General features: G+C 41.3%; 1 protein-coding gene across 6 annotated transcripts in view; it reads right to left on the bottom strand.

Annotated features, from left to right (window-relative positions):
* ZNF536 (zinc finger protein 536) overlaps positions 1 to 18,824 on the bottom strand; it is a 353,231-nt gene that overhangs the window by 109,259 nt on the left and 225,148 nt on the right. For 4 of the 6 annotated variants that reach the window (XM_027813254.2, XM_027813257.2, XM_027813255.2 and 1 more), the window contains one exon: positions 15,156 to 16,736. In XM_027813254.2, the coding sequence (XP_027669055.1) occupies positions 15,156 to 16,736 (1,581 nt within the window). Of the gene's footprint in view, positions 1 to 8,489; positions 10,643 to 14,760; positions 16,737 to 18,824 lie in introns of those variants that run through there. The other 2 variants (XM_027813259.2, XM_055726962.1) reach the window with 2 other exon arrangements.

Raw genomic sequence — 18,824 nt, 5'->3', positions numbered from 1 at the left:
TGAGACCCACCACCAGTACCTCTTTCAGACCCAGCACAGCCACGCCTGGCCCTGGCCCTGCTCTGAAATACCTGTACACATCTGCAGAGGAGGGGGCCCTTAGCTGGCCAGAGACCCTCAGCTGCCCATTTTTAGCACAAGAAACACAAAACAGGGAGCGAGGAGCATTAGATGATATAAATTTTACCTTTTGTAGCAGGACCCAGCAAACCAAGGAAAGTTTGCAGCGCTGGCAAATGGCAAATAACCCATTAGCTATGGATAGTTCAGCACGTCTCTACTTTTATTATAAGTTAGCCTCACTAAACCATTGACTTAACAGAGAATCATTATAAATCCCCATTTTGAATTTTTTTATTAGCCGTATTTATCACCTTCTCAAAATCAATCCTATATTTTTAAATTAAAATAAATGACTACTTGTACTGCAATCAATATTAGTACATTTCCCTTTTTTAAAAGGAGAAAAAATGGAATACAAAGAAATGTCCTTCTTTGGCTGTATCAATCCAATTTCAATACAATTCAATATTTAATAAATATAATCCTCTGTGTCTGTGCAGGGAAACATCATAAAAAATGCAAAAGGTTTCCTGGTCTCCAATAACTTGCATGAAACAAAGTGTTTCCTTATTCCTTCCATAAATACTGCGGTCTTATGCTACTGGCTTTTTCTTCCTGCGTATTAAAAAGAGTTTGCTCTGATTATGTATAAGAAAGGGCATTTACATATTTCATGATTAAAAATGCTACCTACCATCTCCAAAAAAATTACCATCTTTATCTCTTTGTACTTCTTTGGCTTGCTGTTTTTGAAAGGGCAAAAAAGGAAAAACCTTATATAATACCTAATTTGTACATCTGTGGTTTCCCTCTGACTTGTGTAGGCACCATATGTTTTTAATTATCATAATAGCCTTAAAGAACCTGTTCAGTGGGAAACACATATGATCCTTTTATTACTGGTTTGTAATTTAAACAGTTTTAACAGAAAAGGTCTGGCTATAAGGGACTGAGAGGCACAAAGGTCTAAAAACCCTGTTATTGACCTCTGAAAGCATGAGTTCAGATCCCACCCACCGAGGTGGGACCTGGCTCTCCCGCCTCTGACAGAGGTAATCAGTCGCATGTGAAACGGCTCTTCGGGACCTTAAAAGACATAATCTCCAATCTCAAATGACTCGACGTTTCAGTCAGCGGCTGACACAATGAAACCGGGGTCTATAAACATTATCGCGCACCCGATCTGCGCTTTCTTCTCCCTGGCGAAAGCTTGCAGAGCGACGGTGCCCTAGGAGAAGCGCGATGAACGCCAGAAGCCCAGAATTTCAGCAATTCTCATTAGTTGTTGCCCTTTCCAATTCCTGGTTTTGTCCTTTATGCAAATGCAAGACTGGTGAGCACGCCAGTCTTCCAGCCACGGGAAACAGTCAGATATTCGGAGGTAGGAATTAAATTTAACAAGTTCAATTCACTCCTGATTCTGGACATCTAAACACATAATCAGTCTGATAATGTTATTAATTATCATCCAAGTGACAACCTTTGACACTGGCATGCTCCCACAACTTTCCTACTCCAATAACTCAAACAGAAAATCGTTGGCATGAAAACCCACAGTCTTATGAACAGAAATCGCAAATAAGCAGGCACTGAACATACAACTGGGAGTGAGCAAAATCCCCCTTTTCAGAGAGAAAGCAGAGGCTCACACAATAGCTCAGTCACTTGACCCAAAATGAAATTCTGCACAACTTTGTCCCAAAACAGATAATTTACACCCCAAACAAAGAGCTGGGGGGAGAAGAGGGTGGGGAAGGGAGCCTAGCTAAAATTACACTGAGGCTGGAAGTCGTTACGGCTCCATCTCGGGAGATGGATGGTGTCCTCATTAGAGCGAAGCTTTATTTAGACGGACGGACAGAACCCTTATTAGAACATTAGGCTGAAAAGTTTAAATGTCAGGAAATACAAAATTAAGATTTTGCAAATAAATGCTGACTTGGAGGAAAAAACTCAGAGCTGCCTGTACAGATCCCACTGGAGACTTAGGAAAAATGAAATCACTCGGGAACAGCAATCTCCCCTGCCAATCTAACCCTTCGAGGGTATTCCTGGAAACCTCCATTTCACAAAAGCCGGAGGAGATCCCACTTGTTGGGCAAAGTGGTTTCCCTTCATGATATAATGCTATTGGTTCCATCCCTGACAGCATACTGAGCCCTGAGGGAAGGGAGGACTCAGAAGGTGCCTCTTCCCACCACCCGTTTAGGGCAGGGACCCCAGGCTGGGGAGCCCACCCAGAGGAGGATGTGCTGATCTCTGAAATCCATTTCCAGCAGCACAGACCCCAAAAGCTGTGCATCAGCCATTCCTTGCCCTTCCCTGTCTCGCTCCCCATCCCCAGGCCCTCTGCTTTCTCCGGGGAAACTCAGGTATTTTGCAGTGATGGAAAAACAGCTTAATTATCTTGCATACAAAAAAGACAGTCATTGTTTTCTGTTTTACCTGAAAGCTAATGGATCTTGGGATACCAGACGTGGATGCTCAAAATTCCCTCTGGAGCCTTTCTGGTGATTTGTCGTCTCCTGGTTGCCTTTGGTGCACACCGGTCTCTGCTGAGGTAATATGTGAGCTATTGCACACTAAAAGCAGATTTTTGAGAGAGGAAGTGCGTGCACACACACATACACCCAACGCCCACCCACCCAGGCACCCTCCACCCCCTCGTCCTGCACCTTGCTTGCAGGTCCTGCTCCAAAGCACAGTGACCTGAGGAGGAACTTCCCATCTCAGAGGCTTCAGTGATTTGGGTGGAAAAGACAAGGCAGGACTTGCTCCTGAGAGAGGCACAGCACTGCCGAGCTCTGCATGGTGCAGTCCCTGTCCTCTTAACGCCAGGGTCATGGGAAAGAGCTGTGGGTGCTGCTGGCCTCTGCACCTTGCCGAGACAGACCCAGGCAGCTGGCGAGACAGATGTGCCGACAGAGGCAGCCATCTCCACTGGCCTCACCAGAGCTCCCTGTTCCTCCCGGCGGCAGTGACTCTCGTGTGGCACAGGCTCACCCCCCTGCATGCCATGGCCTTGTCCCCTTTGCCAGGCTCTAGGCCTCTGCATCAGACTTTCTGCTGGGGCCAGGAAGGGATGCTTATGGAAACAGAGCTTCTGCTGGGATTAGAGAAATTAAAAAAAAAAAAAAATTCTTGTATTTGATCTTCTAAATAAATACATATTTTTCTTTTTTTTTGGTGTTTGGTTGGTTGATCTTTTTTTCCAGTATGAATCCAGTGAAAATCTAGATTTTCTTTCCCACAGCTTCACCTACGACATCATTAGGATGAAGTTTTCTGGTGAAATAGAAGTGCTCAGTATTTAACTTGCAGCACGGGGAGGAAGGCAGGGAATACCACGCGTTGCAATTGTGCAGCCAGAGGATGGTCACTCAGCAGGCAAGCCCTGCTCTTGCACAGACAGGTTTGTGTAACTCTCACACCAGCTTCTAAGCAACTGACTCTGCCAGCCACCAGCAAAGGAGGGAGCACCAATGTACCCCACCAGAACGTATCTCCTCGCCTTTGGAAAGACACACAGGATCCGTCATCCATCCATCTGTTGAACTCACGTCCACCACCACCAAGTCAAGTCAGCCTAGGAACCCTCAACAAAGTGCTTCCATCTTGTCCCCTTCTCCCATACATATACGAACACAATTCTACCTTAAGAGAAATCCCAGTTCTGGGCCTGAGAAAACTCTTTTCTTTTTCTATTTAAGGATCTTCCTTTCACGGTAAGGATCCTCCAAATTTCCAAAAAGTGGATAACAACAATACCACTGTGATCCCATCTGTACACAGCAATGGCACTGTAATGCATAGAGCATAAAACACCAAATTCCCACAGACAGCATCTGTCTTACTACAAACAATGGACCATTATCTTGTAAATAATTCTGATTAAGCTGCAGCATTTTCCCCAAACAAACAGTAGGGGAGCAGAGGGTGAGGATTTTTCTAGTGGGAGTGCCAGTTTTCTCCCTCCCCAGCACTGACACTCAGTTTTTTATTCAACTGATTGGCCCCCTCCCCTCCTTGCACTGTCTCCCATGGCTTGGTTTTCATCTTCTGACCTTATCCAGCTGTCAATCATTTTGGCAACTAAAGAGGGAGCCGTCATGTTAATGGGATTCCCACCTCTACCCTTTGGGAAAGCTTTTCTGGTTTGTTTTTCTTTCTTTTTCACCCTTTTTCTTTTTCACACCTTTTCCAGTTATATAATGATTAGCAAATACACCCATCAACCCTCCTGTTGTTAGACAGTTCTTGTGTTAGAGGATGGAAAAATCAGCTGCACCACTCGGTGCATGTCGGTGCTAGTCAGTTTGGGGATGTCTGTTGTGCCGGTGATGCGCCTTCGTGTGTTTGGCATCTGGGTGAATGTGGCATGGAGCAGACTTCGCTGAGCAAAAGCTGGTGCCCTCCTCAGACTCAGCTGGGAGAGCAAAGCCCTCAGCTGCTCGTGGCGGGGAGAGGGCTGGGGGCTGGCCGGTCCGTGCTGGTGGGCTACCTGCCCACGCAGGACCAGCACGCTGTGCTCCTCCATGCTCCAACTGGCAGGATAAACCAGCAACAGGTTTACCAGGAAAATTTGAAAGGATTTGAAAGAAAACCAAGTGCACAGACCAGAAGAGGGTTAGCTGTGCAAAGAGAGAAGTGAAACATGACATAATTAGGGCTAATGTGGCGGTCCTTTCTCTGAAGGTCCACAAACTGACCTATGGGGCAGCTGTGAACTGACAAGAGCCATCCAGAAATCCTGCATTTTGTCTTTCTCCTGTTCATTTCAATGTACAAACCTTTTCTTATATGTCTCTTTTGATAAATGTCACATCTCTATATGGCTGAAGTGTTGGTTTTCCTTCCCTGCATCCTCTTAACTTGCCTTGTTATTCATGTGAGCTGTTCATGATCAAACATACTTCCTGGCTTGAATAAAACAAAAAAAAAATAATATAAAGTAAAGCAGCAAGGACTAATCTAGGTTGGTAACATTGAAAAGCAGGCAATAAAAAATTTAACTTACAAGTAGCAAATTGAAGTCACTGCCATTCAATTAAAACCCACACAACAGCCAGTTCAGCCACCAGACCAGCGAGCGTGAGCAGGAACGCCAGGACCTTCTGAGCACTGTGGGGACCGAACACTGAGCATCACCCTGACACTGAAAAGGAGGGGACAAAGCGTGGCAGACAGCATGGCAGGTCCTCAGTCCTGACAAGGGCCTGCTCACGCAGGCACAGGACAGGAGGACCCACAGGCTGGCAGCGGGCTTAGGGCAGACAACGCACCAGACATGTTGCTGCGCCATCACCTGCCTCGGGCACCGGTGCTGCACGGCTCCACAAGGCGGCTGGGGCTGGCGTGCTGCAGCGGTGGGTCAAAACCCAGCGGCTCAATGCAGCTGGCACTCCGAAGAGCCCTGAGGTCAAAATTCATGGATTTGGTGGAAAGATACTGTGGCCAAAATATGGCAAATCTCCGGCAGGTGCAGAGAGCCCCCGAGCGCCGGCTGCGTGTGGCAGGTGGGGGCTGAGGCTGACAGTGGGTCCCAGCACAGGGCTCGCCACACCGTGCCACTCGGGAAGTCGGGCTCACCAACACTGCTGGGATATCGAAGGGATACATACACCCAACATATATTTTCAATGTGTGTTTATTTTCATCCATAAATTTTTATAGCTTACTGTAGTTATATCAGAGAAGGAAGCATTTATACACTGAGGACTTATATAATGTTCTTCCTCTTCAAAGGGCTTTACAAACATTAATTAATTCATTTATCCTCACAGCACTCCTACCAGGGAGATAAGTATTATTATTTTCCATTTCACAATGGAAAATCCAAAGCGGAAAACTTATGTTTTTTTCCATGGTCAGCGAGTGAATCACAGGCTAACCTGCAGGAGGAGCCAGGGCTGCCAGCTTCTGAACGTGAGCCCCCCTCCCCAAATCTTATTTGCAAGACTCGCGTTCTGCCAGAATCATGGCACATATCGGGATATGCCTTGGGTTTTTCCTTCAGTAAGAGATAATTAAGGAACAATTCCCTCTCTGATCCCCAGCATGGCATGCTATTTTCTACCCCACTGTTGCTCTGCGAGCTGAACAATGGCTGTTCTATGCAGGGGACGGCGCTACAGACGCCCCGGATCAGAGGAGATCGGCTTAAAGAAACTTGCTGGCCTGTGTCTCCCTCCACGGACAATGGGGCAGGCGAGGCGGCTTGGGTGCAAACGCCTGACACGGGGGCGGCTTCAGGAACACCTGTTTGTAAATGACAGTGCTCCGGGCAGGGGCATCTGCTAGCTGAAGTCACTCGCATCCCGTGTACCTATCTAGAAATACCATGCACCAGGAAAATTCTTGTGGTTTCTGGTGTTTGGTCTCAGTCCTAAGTGCATTCCTTTTACATTCGTGCGGGAGGGATGCACAGTGCTCCTGCTTCACCTCTGTGGTGCTGCTGTAAAAAAGGTGTAAAAAAAGGTGTTCCTGTCTGCTCCTTGCCAGCAAATGTGTGGCTGCTTCAAATGGCAATAACAGTTAGCGTGAGCTTGAAAGGCTCAGTTCCAAGGCATCTCAAAAAATAAAATTGTGACCAGGTCTTCTAAGTGTTTAGATCAGAGAACTTAAATCAACATGAGGGATGAGAAATTGGGGAAAAAAATCCTGATTTTATAATTTCTGAGAAAGACGTGTTTCACCTGCTACAACCCTTGTTAGTGAAGGCCTTACCCACCCTGGTTTTTTCCCCACTAGTTTATGTTTTGACAATAATAAAAATGCACAAACCCCCAAGACCTTCTAGGTAATTTCCTAGCTCAGAAAAGATGAATCATCAGCAAAATAAATGGCCACATTAAGACAGCATATTGCAGAAGACATGTCCATGTCCTACTGGGGAAAGGCCCATACCTAGACATTGCTTCAGAACAACCAGAACAATTGTTTAGTGATAAATGTTTTTCGCATATGACTCATCAACCCTTGAAAACAGGATTTCTTATATAATACAAGTGCTGACACAGCCTTCACTTGAGTGGTGTGACTGCAGCTGTATAATTACAACTTTAGATGTGATGTTATGGACCTTAAGTTACGCCGTTCAGACAAATGCTCCATTGTATTACAGAGATATTTTTTCCTTAGTCATAGTGCCCACAGGACAGTAAGGACTATATTCACAGCTCACTGCATAGAAGTTTAGGCATGTAACAGCCAGCGGTATTACACAAGATGAGATTATACCCTATGGGGGTTAAATGGATTCATAATTGCCACTTTTTCTTGTCTTTTTTTTCCTTTGCTTCTAGTTGATACTTTTTTGGAAGTGCTCTCCAAATGAAAGGAAGAACAATATCACACTGAGTCTGGATAAATGTTACAGTTGTCTCACAAATGCTGTATTATTTCTAGCCCTTCCAAAATAATATAATTGTCCTACTGCTGAACTACAGATTTTTCTCAGTATGACACAGAACACTAAAATGTCAGGTCCTGACTCATGGTGTTTTGGTGGAATAAATAAAAAGTATCAATATGCTATTCAAAACTGACAGCATTAACGAAGGTGTGACACTGGGAGCCCTAGTCATGGTTTAGCTTCCATGGCGTACTCGGCGGTGCACCAAACAACAGGCCACCTGTTATGGGACCCATCCTGAAACACTTACCATAGACCTGAGTGATACTACTGGGACCGATGCGACTGGATGCTTGTTATCCTATGCTTGCTTTATCTTGGGTAAATTGTATGTGGGTCTGAGGAGGAAGGCTAGTCTCAGGATGCTTATCGCACATTCTTTCCATGGGGGAAAAAACCCGAGAGTTCAGTGCTATCTGCAGTATTGAAGACTGTGACTTAATGTAAGGCTAGGCAAGATTAACCAAGAAAGATCACTCACGGGTTGTATGCTCCCGGTATTTCTCCACTGTGATAGATGTATACCCATTACTCACTAAGGCTCTATTTCCAGCTGCAGGTCTGGACCCAGATATGTAGGTCACCCTGGCCAAGCACCCAGGCACTAATACTCGCACCTTTAATCCATCCCACATTACTCGTTTTTAACCCAGTGGCCTCCACAAAAATTTCTGCTGGATTTTAATACTGACAGAGGAGAAACAGGTCCCACATTCCCAAGATACTTTCTGTGACAGAGGAAACAAGTCTAATACCCTCCTTTATATACCTGCCTAACCACACACGGCATCATTCTAACAACAAACTGCTTCCTTAGAAGACTGCATTTTTAATAAATACCCTTTACAAGGCCAACAAGGAGCTTTGCAGAGTTTGCCTCTCAAAGCATCAAAGAACTGTGGATTGCATGAGTGGTCTTTGGTCTACCAAAAGGTACAACAGTTTCTCAGAGGTTTGTTTTTGGTTTTTTTTTTTTTAATGAATTAACAAAATGACTCAAAACTGCACTAATGGTTAACAGCTTTTTTTTATTAGCAACACTGAGATAAGTTATTGAAGCATTTTAGTATTGTTTTACATTCCATTCAGAAGTGACCTAACTTGTAACTCCATATACATTTAAAGATATAGTTTGACACTTATTCAGAAAGCAACAATTATTAAAACTTACATACCTTCATTACCAGGAAACCTTAATATATTTTCTAATTACTTCCAACAATACTCTATTCCAAAGCACATGATAACCCACTAGAAGTTTACACATTTCACTTCAATCACAGGTTTTAAATTGTGGATGTCAGAGTGCTGTTCATTGAATTTTACTGTCTTTCTTGGTTAATATTGGAAAACCTGGCACAATATATTAAGCTAGAAATATTGCTTAAAGAATATGAAAAAAGATAACTACAGTATTTTTTCCTGCTAAAGCATTACAAAATACAGGACCATTAAAAACTCAAATAGAAATGACAATAAATAACCTTAAAAATGTTAAGAGAATTTTCACTCATACTAAAGTCCATTGCCAACGCTTGCCAAACACATAAATAACAGAACATATTCAGGACCTCTATTTTTGTACCATTATGATGGTTTGTTATATATTGTGGATGTATTGTGTATACATATATTAATGCTTACACTTAAGGTATATATCTTTTTCTTTGCTGAAACAATTAATAAGCCTCAGGTAATTATTTAACCCTGGTACTACAGGTAGCTAGATAGGTGGGAGTAAACCTCAGAAATTCCAGATATGCAGTACTGTGCCTAGCAAGATCATCTCCACATAAAGATAGCCTAAGTTCCTTAGATTACAAAGATGGATTTGGTTATTTATTTCTGAAGGCCTGTAACATAAAATTATAATTGCTGTCAAATTAATTGTTTAAAATTGGCCTCATAATAGGTATTAATCGTACACTTAGTTTTGACTTACAAGAATGTCTAAATTGTTCATGTTTATGAGCAGTTATAGGAAATACTACACCTCAGACACAAGGAGATATATTCCTGAACCAAAACACAAACCAGAGCATTGTCTCACTTTGGAAAGACCTGGAAATATCTCTATGCCTCCGCCTAATCCTAAATTATAATTTAAATTTGACCTGGATATGACAAAAACAATAAGAATATATTGTTTGGGAGATTAAACTTAGGGTAAAATCATACAGCTCTAAGCTTACATCATTATTTTGTCTCTGCAAAGAAAAGAAAAGCCTTTCTGTGCTAGGGATTTGCCTTGGTGCGGCTGGCCACTGATGTCTGAAATCAAGGCACATACCAAGGCCTCCTTTTGCAAACACAATCCCCCTTTCAGATCTGGTGCTAGGAGGGACTGAATGCCTCCAGTTTCACTGGGAATAGAAGGTACTCAGCACTTACTTGTATCAGATATTTGAGGGGTTAATTTCCAGGAACGTAAATGGAATGGGAATGTTACACCACAATATGAAAAATGGTAAGAAATAAAAGTTTTCAAGAGTAAACAAAACGGTGGTACTGAACTTATCATCTGACCGATTTCTGATACAACAAAATACAATCAAATCAAATTACAGGAATAGAGCAATGAAATTGAAAGTCAAACAAACATAGGACCTGATTCTGCAATCCTTAGTCATGTAAGTAGTCCCACTCATCGAGAATGAGGGATGCAAGACTGGGTCCTTAGCTTCTGCTTAGGAAGTCAATGTTGATTCAGACAGTATCTTTTCTAGCCAAAAATATGCAGCAAAAGGAAAGTAACATAAACAAGGCTAAATGTCAACAGTGTTTGCAGACTTACAGACACCATCCATTTGTTTGTACTGAAATGACTAGCGAACCATTTGGCAAATACAATGCTATTCACAGACCGGCCCTTTTATCCAGCAACACAAACTTCACTGGATCACTGGCATTCCCAGTTAATTAAAAAAAGGAAGCAAGCCATATGAGTTTGGTTTGATATTGCCATGTAAATGGCACTGCGACATCCAGAAGTGTGGCTGAAACCCAGGCATGGGGCCGAGGCGCTTATTTCCCATTCAGCAGTACAGTTCGTACAGCAAAAGCAGGCCTTGACCCTCCTAACTGAAACTAAAGGAACCTCTTCAAAATCACCATCGTGGGGTAAAGAAAATTCTGCAGTGAAACTTCTGTATCATTTCATTCTGCCTTGAAGGAAAAGAACATTCTGGTTACTCCTTCAACTGCAGATCAGGACAAACTGTTGGGTTCCTTAAGTGCCTTACAAGATACTTTAAAGGGGCAGGAGTACTACAGTTTCTGCAGCAGAACCTTCCATTGCCTTGTAGCTGTCCTTTTGCTTCTGTTTAATACGGATTGTATAATTTAAGAGAGTTACAATAAGGATTCAAGTGAAGCCACTATAAACAATTAAAAATCTTTTTCTGTATTTTATATGTTGGTGGTAGTTCTGAAGGGGTTAGCATTATAATCTTTTTGGTTTTGACACCTGTGGCAATAAGCGATTTACAACAACTAAATTCACTATTTAAACACTGGGGTAGAGCACTATAATTATGTGACAATAAAGCTGTAATAATCTGCCACAATTGATCTTCCCATTTGCCCAGCCCTCTTGTCTGTGCCGCAGTTCCACATTTGGAAGGTATTTCAGAAAGTTACAATGCTGAACATTTTAATAATTCTGTTCAATGTTGAATGCTTTCTGCTCCAAAGGAAACCAAACGTGCTCAGCCCTTTGCAGGATCACTCCAAAGCTGCTACCGTACATCAGAAGGACCCTGCTCTGTTTTCATACAGTGAAAGAAGTGATAATGGGGTGGAGCCTATGCCGGAGAAAACAGCACTAATTTGAGAGGAAAGCAAGCATGAATGGAAGCAAATTAGATTTATAGGGACAACATGGAACTAATACTTTTGGACATCATTAAGTGTGAGTTCAATAGCACTAAATGGTTAAGCAACCAGCTAATGCTCAGGACTATCTCTGGCCAATAGATCTGTAGCCCATCGGCTCTTCTTTGAAAGCCTAAGTATTCCCCAGCAGAAAATGCAAGTGGGGAAATTTTACCATCCTAGACACAAGGCAGAAAAATTCAAAGGGGAGAAGAGAGAGAAAGGAAAGGGTCTGGTCATAAATAGATGCTCTGCAAATCACATGTAAATTAATGACTTGGAACTGGAGGCAGAACATTGTTGCAATACAACTACATGTATATGGGAAGAAAGCAGAGAAAGAGAAAAGCATAAATGGAAAGGAAAACAGATTGTCCAAAACTTAAATACGAAGTAGGTCTAGAACCTTCAACCATAACTTCTCAAAGAGCAAGGTCTGTGAAAGCAAGTACACGGATGCTCAAGACAGCTACCAAGCCATGGAGCCATCATCTGGGGCTTCCCCTCCACACTGGACTACTGGCTGCCAAGCAGAAAGGAAAGGCACGTCTTCTTCTTAGAAACTGTGTGGTAGCAAAGATTAACAAGACTGGCTCCTACGTATAGTCACTTGAGACTCCAAAACCAAGTACAGGTCAGGAGTAACTCTAAATTCATCAATGGTTTTTTGTTTTGGTTTGGTTTGGTTTGTTTTTTTTTTCTTTCTTTCTCTTCTTTTCTATTCTGCTAGATATATAAAGGAGAAATATTACAAAAAATTGTGATTTTTCTCAGCAGCATTTTGACATGGAAATTTCTGTATCATGCAGTAATTACAGTTCTTTCCTAATTGTGTCTTTCATCCCTACAGCCTGAAGCACGACAGGAGCATAAATGAATCATGTCTCTTTCTACATACATCAGTCTCATTCTACATATAGGGAAATTGAGGACTGCTTCCCCCATGTGTAGTGATTTTCCAAAACAACAATGGGAGTTGGTGGCATTCTCCTCTAGAAATTAAACCCTTTTTGTGCCAAGATTTGTGCTTAAAAACTGACCCATTATCTTATGGTAAAATCTGACAACTAAAAATGATCCACATGGATCACTGAAAATCCCAGCTTGTTCTCACGCAGCCAGAAATTTAACTCGATTAGTGTGGCCAATCAAAGATGCAATCTCAACTATCTGAGGCTGAGATACTTTATTTCAGTCTATTTTCACTGGATTCTGACTGCGGAAAGAGCACCACACCTTGCTGCCTTGATCGTGCAAGGACTGTGTCAAGTCTATCAGTGTCCTCTCTTGGGATGTCAACAACCCACACATCAATGGCTGCAAAAAGAAAGGCAAATGCATAGTGTCTCCCAAAATACAAAGGAACACAAGGATCATGCCCTGGAATCAGGTGCTGGAGGTGGGTCTCAAGTTTGATGTCTCAGGCAGTGGGAGAGACAAAGGGAACCACAACTGAGGTCATGGGCTTTGTGCAAGAGGGAAAGAAGGCTAATAAATGACAGGGTGTTCCTGACAGCGAATCTGCAAGTGCAGAAACATCAGGTGAGATTCCCCACACTAGCATGCACAGATGGAGTGTGATTTCACAGTATAAAATGTCACTGAGAAAATGAAAACTTCCAAAAACCACTACTTTCAAGTGGGTGGTGTCCAAGCCAACCAAATAAAAAAACTACTGACAAGGGGCTTGCTCATACTCATCCACCTTTGCTGTAAGATATTGAGAAAAATGAAATAAGATATTTAAATATTCAACCTTAACACGTATATTCTGCAAACACTCAATAGAATGTCAGTAAAGAATTTTAAAAAGCTGTTTTTGGAGGGGGGAGAAAGGAGGACTCGCACTGCATTTTCCGTTTAAAAATGGCTTAAAAAGTAGAACAGACAAGCTTCTGTTGGTTGCTTTTTTCCTTCATACTTCAAGTCAAATCCATTATCACTGGGCAGAGCTTGTGAAAGGGATATGGTTTTTAAAATCATATAAACTCAAACCATCATAAAACGTCTGTTGAATTGATTGGAAGATGAAACAAAAAACTAATGGAAGTAAGATGACCTCATTTCAACAGTAATATTAGAGGGTGGGTTTTTTTGTCATTTTAAAAATCTTATGACAGGGAAGGAGTATAAAGATATTTTGCACAAAGCAACTAATCTTAGTTTTCCAATTTTTTTACTTGTTTGTTTAGAGAGTCATTTCTCTGCTGCTTGTTTGGGTTGGTTGGTTTTTTTGTAACTGACTGTACTCCACAAATAGAGAGGGAAAAAAATCCAAGCAGGATTTTACCAGCTGCAAATTAAACCAGCTATCAACTATTTTCAAAATATCAGTAATGTAACTGCTGATTTTGTAGAATCTGAAATATTTCCAAGTATCTGAATACTTGGGCTCATGATTCAGTTTAAGTAATGACAATATTGTGAAGCCAAAATGCTCTGAAGAATACAAGTGAGATAAACTTTGTGAGGAAAAATCAGACTTTTTACCAGACCAACCAATACACTTGGTAAGTACATTATCAGGCAGAGAGGGGCCTGAAGAAGGGGCTATGGCTTTAAGCATATACACTATCCTAGTAAAGTCAAACAAAGCTCCCACTAACCTTAAGTTAACCAGGGTAACCACTCTTAAGTGCAGATTTAGGGTTTCATTTGAAATTGTCAGGCTTTAAAACTGTTGGATCACATTTTCTTTTCTTTTTTTAACTCGAATACGTTTTATTATGCATGTTCAGCTCTGACAATGAGTTTTCTGATTAGTCTGAAGGTTAAGCGAAACAAGCATTACTGAAGTTTTTGTGTCCTTTGCTGACTCCGCTTTTTAAAGTGATACTGTTTTTGAAAGGATTTACACTCTAAAATCTCTTTCAAAGAAGAACTATGCTGACAAAATAGGAGATAAATTGAAAAAAAATCCTCATTCTCATTCGTTCCATGTAGACTTAATTTTCAGTTTTGTCAAATATGGTGTGTGTGATATAAGGAAGTAAAACTGCAGGTTTGTAAATCAGTAAAATTACCTAATAAGGGTAAAAGGTGGTTTTGTTTGGTGTGTTGCTTTTTTAATTACCTGGAGGCATATTCTTAATTAGGCAAATCACAATTTGTACAACCACTAGTTAGAATAGGGAAAATGGTCTAGGGCAACTATTGCATGGGTGCCATTGAAACAAACCAGAAAAATAAAATTAAAAAAAAATATGGGAGGGAAAGAAAAGAGAGGAAAAAAAACCCAAAAAAAGGCTCTTCACCACAGGTAGACACATTCCATGCACCTGGCCTTTGATTTCATTAATATTGTGGTAATTGAACACACCCCAATTCAAAGAAGGGGGAAGGGAGGGGGGGGAAGGGAGGGGGGGGAAGGGGGGGGCAGGGAGAAAAAAAAAAAAAAAAAGAGAGAAAGCAAAGTTTGCTTGGCAAAGCATCCAGTGTTTTTCTTGGGTTCTTATATCAAAATACTGAAAAGTTTGCAAGTTACCATGTAAATTTTTTAAAACTTTTTCCTCCTTTGAGTATGCTAAAGCAGTAAGTATCCCCCTCAGATGCCACTAGCACAGATAGTCTATATTGCTGCTACTCTAGTTTAAAAAGCAAGTTCTTTCTAAAATCCTGTATAAGTATATGCATGCAGCACTGCTGATTTCGATGGAGTAGACCACATGTAAGACTAGAATTTGGCCCACAGGGTTTAACATTTAAAAAAATGTATTACTAACAAACATGACTATATTTAAAGAGCAGCTTCATGATTCTGCACAAGTGTTTTCTGAAATGGTCTAAAAGAAGGTCTAAAACTTACCACACAAGTCAGGTCTCTTGATACATCCACTAGTTGCTGTGCTACTTGCAAGTCCATTAAAGGCTGCTAAGCCATCAGAGCTGTAAGCTCTTAGGACTGACAACATGTTCATCTGCTTCTCCAGGACCTGTGGACCCTGAACTTGTTCGGGTTTCATCACTCCTTGTGCAGTTTCATGGGAGGATAGAAGATTCTGACTGTGCCACTGCTTTTCTGATGCTTGTGGCAGTGGTGATACGAGCCCTTGTGCTGGTTGTGAGGTGACTGTACTTTGTATATTGTCGCCTCCTTCACTGCTTTCTTTATTTAGGGCAGACAACTGCTTATTCATAATATCTGGTTCTGTGTCAATGTCCTCATCTTCAATGTTTTCTTCCTTGGAAGATTCCATATCCTCAGATGAAGCTATGTCAGAAAGGTCATCAGTAGCACTTTTATTTACAGAGTCAGAGAGCAGAATATTTGGGTCATCTTCAGATTGTGTTTTTATTTCAGATTCATTACCGGTGCAAGAATTTTGCGTTCCTGTGCCAATAACACCAGGATAAACACCAAACTGCTTATAGAAGTCTGTTGTAAAATTACAAAAAGTGGATTCCATGTGGCTGGGCCAGGCAGCGCTCTTTTGCTCTCCCAGGGTCTCTTTATTTTGTCCTTGGGTCATTTTCTCAGAAGCTGAGTCCAGCTGGCTCAGCATGTTTGAAACTACCGCCTCCTTGCTGGACTGCACCGAAGAAGGGAGCAAGCTCACTTTATTAACTGAGGCTGAAGCTTCTCTAGATTGGTCTTTGTTGTTCCCTATGATGTTGTCTTTACGTTTAGCCTTGCCCAGGTGATTGGCCTGGAGGTGCAGTGCCATTAGTTCCATAGATGAAGTTGTAAAGGAACAAAATAAGCAGCCATGCCAAGCAATATTGTCTTGCACAGTAACGGATGAACCTGGGAGGGAGGCTGCATCTGGCCTTACGGACAGGTCAAGAGGTTCGTATTGTGACTTTTCTGTTTTTCGCTGTGAGGACTTGCTAGTTATCTTTTCTTCACCGCCATCTGAGCCCAGAGCTTTTGCTGAAAGTGGATCTGAGAGAGCTTTATCCTTCATTTCTTTTTCTTTCTTCAAAGAACTTAGGACAAAGCTGTCCATGAAAGCTTGCAAAGACCCTTGAAAGTTCACACCATTCCCAACCATGTTCTGGTAAGTACGGCCAAGTTCAGAGAAGTGTGTTCCTTTGGAAGATATGTCTGAACCCTTCATATTTTCTGAAGATACTTCAGATGACATGCCAGCTGCTTGTCCTTGCTGATCTCCAGAAGACAGCATTCCTGACGTCCACTGTTGCGAGACCATGCCACTTCGGAAATCGATGCCAGGAAGCCCCTTGAAGGCTCCTCTCAATATATCTGGTCTAATAAACACAGAACTTTTATTTGGTGTCTCATCTTTGTGTTCTTGACTTGCAGTCTGCCCAGACAGTGGTCCTGCTCCATTCTGTCGCTCCCGGTGGTGCCGTTCCAAGTGGTATTTGAGGGATGCAGACTGAGTACCAGCATAATCACAATGCGGACACTTGTAAGGCTTTTCACCTATAGGTATGGATAAAGAGAAAAATATAAAGAAAGAGAGTTAATAGTACTTTGGTGTACACATGAGTGAATTAAAAAAAAAAATCAACATTAGATGCTTGAAAACAAGAAAATCTTAGAGTTAATAATTCATAAAAAAAAAATAAAAGAATTTCCTTTAATTGAAGACTAATTCATAAACTGAATATCTCTAAAATGGGTTTCCAGAATGTGGGGCCATTCAGGAATGACATGGTATCTACACACAATTAGCCATCTTTTTCTTAATCTAACATGTAGAAAACTGTTGTAGAATTAAAAGCTATGATTATGAAAATGAAGCATAACAATTTCAACCACAGTAATCATTAAAAGTACAAGTTTAAAAAAAAGGAGAGACAAAGAATGTAACAAATGGATGGTTGCAATATTTTGTGTATACAATTGCTCTAAAATTTGTTTAAACTATACACATGGAAACCATTTTTAAACCTAAAAATTTTATGGCACTGTTACGCAAGACTGAAATGAATGATTTAAGTCTTGCTCTGCAGTAAATCATGGATATAATTAGCAAATGGCATACTGCACAAGTAATTTATCATTATTTGGAGGGCACCATTCCAGAAGGATTCAAAGATCTGCAGACCTACTGCATTGTTTCTAAATAAAGAACTATAAATACAGATTCTATGAAATATTAATATCATTACACTACATTATGATTGCAGCATGTAAGAACATATAGTTAAAATAAAAAGTAGTCAATAACATAAAAAAGAAATCCAGTAATAAAAATACAAAATATATTTAGTTTCTGTATTTGAAATTAGCATTATCTACTGGTTTTTGCAGTCCTTTAAATTTGTACTAATGGTATTTCTAATGCTCAGGTAGTAATACGTGTAATTTACCTACCATAAGCAATTTTCTAGGATTAGCTTTAGTAGAGTTTTAAAACATATAAGATGATTTTCAGGAATTAAATATACATATGAATCCCATACTAAACTTTTACTTTTCTTCCTATACTTTAAGAAAGGTAGAAGATCTTACGATTGTATGTGAATATCTATTATACGTATAATGACATACCCCAAAAGAATGTACCTCTAAGCAAACTACATCTAAAATTTTGCAGAGCACTTGTTAGCAATGCAGTTTCCTTTAAAGGAAGAAGTACGGAAATCCTCGCTAAAAGTGAGAGGAATCCAAGAGACCTGCGAGCTGTCAATATTGGCAATTATTTCTATGAGGGAGCCCAACAAGAAGCAGAAACTGCTTACTCTACATAGGTTTTTTTCCTAAGTGACCAGAAAGACAAAGGCAAGCCTTCTCCAAACTGTATAATGGAAATACTTGTTTTGAAAACTTCCTCCACGGGGAAAAATGCTATGTAATATTATGTAGTTTACCAAACCAGCTGGAAAGTTATCCATTTACAAATAACCTCGAAATCTGCTTAAAACAAAATTGAAAAGCTTTCAAACTTTTGTTATTTAAGCTACAGGCTCAGTTGAAAGGCTGGTAAATACTTGGGAAGCTGCTACTCTTACTGATGGCAGGAATTTACTAATGAGATGCAACACCAGAGCACTCAAATGCCCACACAGCACTGCACGAGCTGGCTTACTGACCATGCACACGAGCTGGATACGTGCTGCAATTCAGATGGGGCTGAAGGAAATTGCAAGCAGTGGAAATTCTAAATCCATAATGTAATCCTAAAGCTAAACGGTGAGACACGAGAGCTTTACATCAACCACATTAATCGACCTTTTTAGAGGAGAAAAGTGCAGCACCTCAAACCAGAGGTGTTCAGCAGAGGAAGAGGTAGTAATTGGCAGGGTTCATGCATTAGGCCTGGGTCCACACAGCTTAACAGGAGAAATAAGATTTAAACATTTCAGTGTGACTTCTGAGTCTTTCACAATTGCCTAATTAAGTTCCGGCGCTCCACCGATGAGAAGTAGGGGCTGCGTTTCAGTGGAAGTTGTGCAAAAGCAAACTGTTCCTACTGACGTGCACAAACCACTAAACTGAGATGGATCGTGCCTGTCTGGGCTTCCCGGGCCCCAGGTGGGAGCCTGGACATGCACCCCCCCCCCA

Source organism: Falco cherrug, chromosome 14, assembly GCF_023634085.1.
Source record: "Falco cherrug isolate bFalChe1 chromosome 14, bFalChe1.pri, whole genome shotgun sequence".
Lineage (NCBI taxonomy): Eukaryota > Metazoa > Chordata > Aves > Falconiformes > Falconidae > Falco > Falco cherrug.
This window is presented reverse-complemented; position numbering and strand designations above follow the sequence as displayed.